This window comes from Pyxicephalus adspersus, chromosome Z (assembly GCF_032062135.1).
Source record: "Pyxicephalus adspersus chromosome Z, UCB_Pads_2.0, whole genome shotgun sequence".
NCBI lineage: Eukaryota > Metazoa > Chordata > Amphibia > Anura > Pyxicephalidae > Pyxicephalus > Pyxicephalus adspersus.
In genome coordinates this window covers 11,864,020-11,871,148 of record NC_092871.1, presented here as the reverse complement: position 1 = coordinate 11,871,148, position 7,129 = coordinate 11,864,020, and the positions used below count along the sequence as shown (strand labels likewise).

Sequence of the window (7,129 nt, the reverse complement as noted above, 5' to 3'; positions counted from 1 at the left end):
CCCTAGAGCATATTTTGGCCTTCCAAAAAAAATAAGACAGTGTCTTATCATCGGGGAAACAGGGTAGTATGTAGGGTTTATAAATCAAACATCCACTAAGAAAAGTTGGATTCTTGTAGGAACTTGAGACTTCCCTGAACAGCTCCAGCACTTCTCCCCTTCTTTTTATTTTAATTGAAATTTGGATTTTTTAAACAGCTGCACACGTGACTTGTAGTAAATACAACCATAACACTTTTGGGGTATTTACACATGTGCAATGAGTTCTTTACTGTGTTGGTGTACATCATGCCATATTGCAATGGCCCACACATGAGGCTTTTTTGTTTTTTTGCACATCGCAGAGCACCACAACTTGCATTGTGATGTGCTTCTATGTGTTTTTGTTGGTTGTTATTGCATAGTGCCATTTTTCCACAATGATTTAAAGTGCAAAATACTTCAAATAGAGGTGTGTGTTAACATATGTTACTATAATGCAGTCATTTTAAAGGATCCTCACACATAGGAATGGCTCTGGGATGGAATAACATGGTTTACTATTCTATAGAGCATGTTAATTGTATTACCATTCTTTTGAGCATGTCACACCTTTTGCAGAAAATTGTATTGAGGGCTTGTGTAGATTGTAAGCTCTTCGGGGCAACGTCCTCTCCTCCTCCTGTGTCACTGTCTGTATCTGTCTGTCATTTGCTGTCACCCCTGTCTGTCACCCCTGTTTAATTTACAGCGCTGTGTAACATGGGGCTTTCCAAACGCCCATCCACCAAAATGCAAAAACCACCCTTTGGCAAAAAAAGCTTTGTTTGGCCTGCTTTATTCTCAATCCAAATGCACCTCAATAGAACCTGCTTTGTCTATAGAAATGCAATGAGGGTCAAATGCAGAACTGTAGTACAGTACAGTACAGAGTACAGTACATCCACTTACCTGTATTTTAGATGCTGAATAACAATGACGAGCTTAGTAACTAGTTCTTGCCTTTGCAGTTCTAGGGTCCCATGTTCAAATCTCAACCAGGCCAGGGTCAGTTCTCTGTGTGTTTGTGTGGATTTCCTCCTGGCACTTGATTTTTTTCTCACATCTTAAAAACATGCAGTTAGGTTGTAGACTTCCACTAAAAATTGATCTTAGACGGTGTTAATGACATAACTATAGCTGTGACTTTACATTCTCAGCCCCTGTGGACAATAAGTGACTTGACTATGGACTTGGTAACGTGCTGTATAAAAGGTCAGTTTCTAAGTAAATGCAAAAAAAAAAAGGCGCCTGTCCACACTAACAGACACATTTACAAGGCTAATTAACATTCATGAGAAAAAGAAAGTACATCTAGGTTTTTACGTACCAGGGCAGGTCTGTCTTTTTCTCATGACTGTAGTTATTCTGATTTTATTGTTTTCCCTTTAAACAATTCAATGGGTTTGGGGCTTCCCACTTCTTGTATGTAGTCTTGCTTTTTGTAAAGAACAATTTTTTACATTGAAAAATGTGCTTGTTGAACATCACAGCTTTAGTTTACAAATACAAAATCACTATGCAAAAGGAATTATTTAAAAATAGTTGTTCAAAACAACTATATCAATCTCACCTTGCATTTGGAATAGTTCCAGGTGCATGAAATTGTTCTGCAAATGCAGATGTCTATCAATATACCTATGAAATTGAATGTGCTGTAAAGACATACAAAAATGTTGTCAGTTTGTAACACAAGTTACAACAAATTAAGGTGGAATTAATTTAAGGTCAGTGGCTCCAGGCTACATATAGGTATGGATTCAAAATATCTCATACTAAAGTACGTAAAGATTACTAAAACTAAAACCTGCTTTTTACTTCTGTTCATTGGTATTATATTTTTGTAGATTATACATTGATGGGCCAAAACATTAAAACTGCGAACTGCTGCTAGGTTAAGTGATTAACAATAATTATCTTATCACTTCTTTGGAGAAGTGGGATATGTGTTGTTACACAGAAAATTGGTAGGGAACTCAGCAACTTTGACATGGGGCATTTTGTGATGGCTGGGCCAAGCATCTCCAAAGCAGCAGCTCTTGTGTGATGTTTCTGATATGCAGTGGTTAGTCCCTACCAAAAGTGTTACAAAGAAAGACTGCTATTACAGTTGCAATAGGGTCATGAAAACCCAAGGCTTACTGATGCCCATGCAGGGATGCTAGTCTTCTTGTCTACTGTAGCAGAATATCAGCCCAAATAATCAATCATTCCCATGTACCAGATAGCCCTAAGTTTTAAGGGCTGTTTCAATATGTATCTTTAAAAAATCAGATAATTCTCTTCCAATATTTGTCTCAGGGCTGATATCGGACCATAATCTGGCATATGTACAGCATTCGTCATTCTTTGTTAATGGATCCGTTCTGGCGGATCCACGAACTACGAACAATTGTAATGAAAGTGAAGGGGAGAGCGCACAGCGGGGTGCCGCTCTGTCGTTCTCTACCCTCCCCTCTCCATAGAGCAGAATGCTGCTGTATGTACAGCGCTCTTTCATGCATTGTGCAGTATTTTTTTATTGGAGAGGATTGTAAAAGATCCTTTCCAACAACAATTATTGCATGTGTGCACGCAGCGTTACATTTTCAACATAAATCCAACAAGATGCTTTGCTTTCAAATCCCTCCACAGTTATTGTCCCACTTACATTTCTGACCTGGGAAAAAAAATACTTCCCCAGCCGCTCTCTCCGCTCCTCCAATGACCTACTACTAGTAGACTTCCTCAATCATAACCTCATCACACGCATGGATACAAGACTTCTCTAGAGCTGCCCTGACTCTCTGGAATGGTCTTCCTCGTCTTAATCGGCTTGCTTCTACTTTCTGCTCATTTAAAAGAGCCCTCAAAACCCATTTTTTCAACTTTGCCTACCCATCTTCTTCTGTCTTTTGAAAACGTCATTACTTCCTACCACTATATATCTCCCATCCTATTGTGTGTAAATTCCCCAACGTACTAGATTGTAAGCTCTTCAGGGCAGGGTCCTCTCCTCCTGTATCATGTCTGTATTAGTCTGTCATTTGCAACCCTTATTTAATGTACAGCGCTGCGTAATATGTTGGCACTATATAAATCCTGTTTATTATTATTATTATTATTAGTAATAATAATAATAATGATAATAATAATAAGATGCTGTTTACCAAATATTTGTTGCTGCAATGACACTCACCAAGCTGTTGAGTACAGTGATTGTAGTTGTTATAATGACTTGTCTTGTGTCAGCAGACGTTTGAGTGGTGTCTGGATGGAGAGGAATTGGTTTTCTTCTATCAGCTGAAGGATGGAATATCAGAAGTTAGCCAGGCAGCCAAGGTAGCAGCAATAGCTGGAATGCCAGAGGAGATCATTAAGAGAGGAGTGGAGGTAATGTACTCATGGTTGCAAATGCTGACTTTTAGAAGTGTTGATAAAGAGTTAGAGAGTTGGATCACTGTGTTGCTCCAGTCACAGGCTAGGAGTGGAGGTAATGTACTCATGGTTGCAAATGCTGACTTTTAGAAGTGTTGATAAAGAGTTAGAGAGTTGGATCACTGTGTTGCTCCAGTCACAGGCTAGGAGTGGGAACATGACAGCCTGGAAAGTTAAATTATGCCAACTATCATTTATCCTAAAAGACTGATGACATCTTGTGGTGGAGAAGAAGAATTGCAATGCACATCAATTAAAGGTGAGTATGTTTTAATGGACTATGTTTTTTAAATTTTCTTGGCTAAAAGGTCTGCTTTAATTACCTTTTTCCTATATGTTTGTAATACATATATTTTTCATTTTACTAGTTCCTTAATCCACATGTTATCCATTTTCATGCTAAACAATGTAGCATTCTGTCCATACATTGTCCATTGTGCCCTCCTAAATACTTTTTGACAGCTAAACAGGCCGCATAACACTGGTCTAGTAATTGCCAGAAGAAAACATTCTTCCTCTTATGTTCTCATCCTAACTTCCCCCTCTATCCTTCTTACTATCTTATTTCCTTCTAGAATTATGGTTGAGGCTCTATACATCAATACCCGCCTGTTATGTTTTCTTTTTTATGTTTTTTTTTCTTATAACTTTTGAGAAATTGTTTCTGTTTATTACCTTTGTTATTATTTCATACCAAGAGAAAAATATTTATGATGTATGTGTTACTATTCCTGACTTGTGTTAAACTTCTTAGTTTTTTTTCCTTTTTCATATTATGCGGTTCACCTTTCAATGTTTATATTTATATTTATTGTTCTTTTTCTCTGTGTGTTTTGTTTTACAAATCAATAAAAATTACAATTTTGAAGAATTTTACAAAAAGAAAACATTCTATGGAAAACAATGTATGAAATATTTATGTCTATTGGTTATGCACTTGTTGAAATATTTTAAAAATAGGAACTGTGTATAGACTCTTGCCATACTTGGCATACTATAACTGGATGGTTCTGAGTACGGGATCTGACCTCTTGACATTTATATGCGTCATGTGTCAGCTTTATAGACATCTGTCCCAGTGAAGGAGAGGTTGGTATGCAGACATGGGCAACATTTTCATGTAAAGAAGCTCACAGTAAGTGTTAGGGTCAGGATTACAGGAAAGATAACTTAAAGGTTATTGCTAGAATTAGGGTTATACAGAGGGTTGATGTTAGATTCAGAGTTAATGTGAAGGTTAGTGTTGGGGTGGGATTAAAGGAAGAGTTAATGTGAGGTTGTTTGGGTCATGATTATTGGGAGGGTTATTATTGGGGTTAGGGGTACAAGAACGTTATTATTATTATTATTATTATTATTATTAATATTAAGTTTAATGTTAGGGTCAGAGTTTGTGTAAGGGTTGGTGTTGGGGTCAGGGTTACAGGAAGGGTTACTTCTAGGGTTACAAGTAAACTAGAGTTAGTGTTAAGATCAGAATTAAAAAAGAGTTGTTTTTAAAGGGTTGGTTAAAGGGTCAGGGTTACAGAAAGAGTTAGTATTAGGATCAGGGTCAAAGGAAAGGTTGGAGTTAGGATCAAGATTACAGGAATGGTTCGTATTAATGTCAAGGTTACATGTAAGGTTGTTTTTTTGTTAACAGGAAAAGTTAGTGTATGGAGAAGCCTCTGAGTAGGGTATTTCTGTGTTCCTGAAGCTTTACACCATTCATCTCAATCTCTCAGTTTTTCATCCTTACTGTCAATATTCTCAGCAATTGTAATGTACTTTATTCCACAGGTTTCGGAACTATTCCGGAGAGGTCAGGCCATAGAGTGCCTCAATCAGGAAGCAATGCAAGAGAAACTAGCAAAGTAAGAATGACAGTTAATGACTTTCTGTAATTTTCTATTACCATGTAATGAGCCATACATTGTGCCTTAGATAACTTTCCAATGGGGAGATATCTAAAAACCTCATCATTTCTGGCCAGCTGGTTGGCCATGCTGGGACTTTCCATCTCTCAGGTTTTTAAAGTCCACCTTTCCTTTTTCCATTGCCTTTTCTAAAAAGTATCCTTTTTTTTCATTGATCTTTTCATTTTCACTCTCTGTTTTTGCTTACACACATCTTATACTCCTATTTTTTCTTCTCTCAGGTGTCAAAAATTGGTTGATGGTTTCCTTAATCTGGACCTTGATGATTCTCAAATTGACCTACAGAAATATTTGTCCGAGGAGGTTCTACCCTTCTCTTCTATACTATAACTTGGGTATTAGCGCTAGTTTATTGAAGGATTCAAATGATCCCTTTGTTTACTTTAAACACCGAATTAGGTGCAGAGGAAGTGAATAAAATAGGATCTATTGCACATGGCTGGACCAGTGAAGAAAATCAACTTCTTTGTGCTAAAAGAAAAATGTTTAGAAAGTCAATCCTGTCAATCCTACTTTAGGAAATATATTACAGCTAATTTTTATCCATTGAAGAGGTTGTCATGAGAACCGACAGGAATGAGTACAGAAGCAAATCTAATTTTTTTTTTTTAATTTTTCCTTTATTTTTACCTGGTAACCCTCTTAGATTGGAATTTCGATATGTCTCCCTCCCTCCAACACTGCATTACTTGTTTCTGTGTTCAACTCGAGGAAAGAGCAAAAAGGACAAGGTATTTCTAGCAAGCTCAACATTTTCTGTAATTTCTGAAAATGTTAGCTTGAAACAAAATAAAATTAACACAGTCACTATATTTCAGGAGTAGGTGGCAAGCTGCAATAGATTACATTTGTGTTTTTGGGTTAAGATGCCCTAAAGCCAGTAATGACTTTAAATGTGTCCAGTTACTTTTCCGGAGTGCAAAGTGCATCAAGACCCGTGTATTCTAACACAGCAGTTCAGATGTTCAAATGTTTTCTGCTACTGCAATAGTTCATTGATATTATCACACTTTAGTGAACAGCATGTTTACATTTTTGTTCTAGGTGTTTTTGAATTAGGTGGGGCAGATATTACATGCAATCACTTGGTAAATTTAGAAGTTATGCCGTTTCACCTGAAACTAATGGGAGCTGTGAAGCAGAGTTTATAGACATAGCTCTGACTACAAAACAAATGGTCTTTCATGGCAGAATAACAGCTTGGTAAAAAAAGGCTTCCCCTAATATTCATGACTGGGTAATCCAGGTTTATTATTTCAGTTGCAGGTAAATGTTGCTTCAAGCCCCCTGTCTGGCTTTAATTCTGTTGACAAGATCCTTCCTAGCGGCTATTACATCTCACCATTGTTGCTGGATGGTTACATTAATTTAATATTAATGAGAATGCAGCTAGTGACGTAAGAACGTTACATGGACAGAGCTTTCAGGGAGCTTTCATTATTGTATTCCCTAAAAGTTATTTTAAGGGTTCCCCCATTGTAAAAAGGCTGAGATAGGCTGAAATAGAGAAATATAGAAGCATACAAGGAGTGCTACTGCTGCTGTGGAGGCTTTTATTATAGCAATGAAATATATTGATGTAATACTTCCTATGCCCATGGATGAGTTTATTGTACTCCAGCTAACACCAAAGTGCAGCCAAACTGCTGTATCACATTTACATTATTAGATTTAGGCCACATTTTAGATTTTGGATCTTTGAAACCTAATGTTTAAGGATTTTTACCTTGTTTTACTATGTTTTTCTATGTTTTATTTAAGGTGTTGATATATGTCAA

The 7,129-nt window shown here is 36.9% G+C and overlaps 1 protein-coding gene across 1 annotated transcript in view; it reads left to right on the top strand.

Annotated features, from left to right (window-relative positions):
* Positions 1 to 7,129, top strand: part of MSH5 (mutS homolog 5) — a 39,890-nt gene extending 32,761 nt beyond the window's left edge. Inside the window, exons 19-21 of the mRNA XM_072430737.1 lie at positions 3,253 to 3,390; positions 5,215 to 5,288; positions 5,573 to 7,129. Coding sequence (XP_072286838.1) covers positions 3,253 to 3,390; positions 5,215 to 5,288; positions 5,573 to 5,681 — 321 coding nt within the window. The 3' untranslated portion in view covers positions 5,682 to 7,129. The remainder of the gene's footprint in view (positions 1 to 3,252; positions 3,391 to 5,214; positions 5,289 to 5,572) is intronic.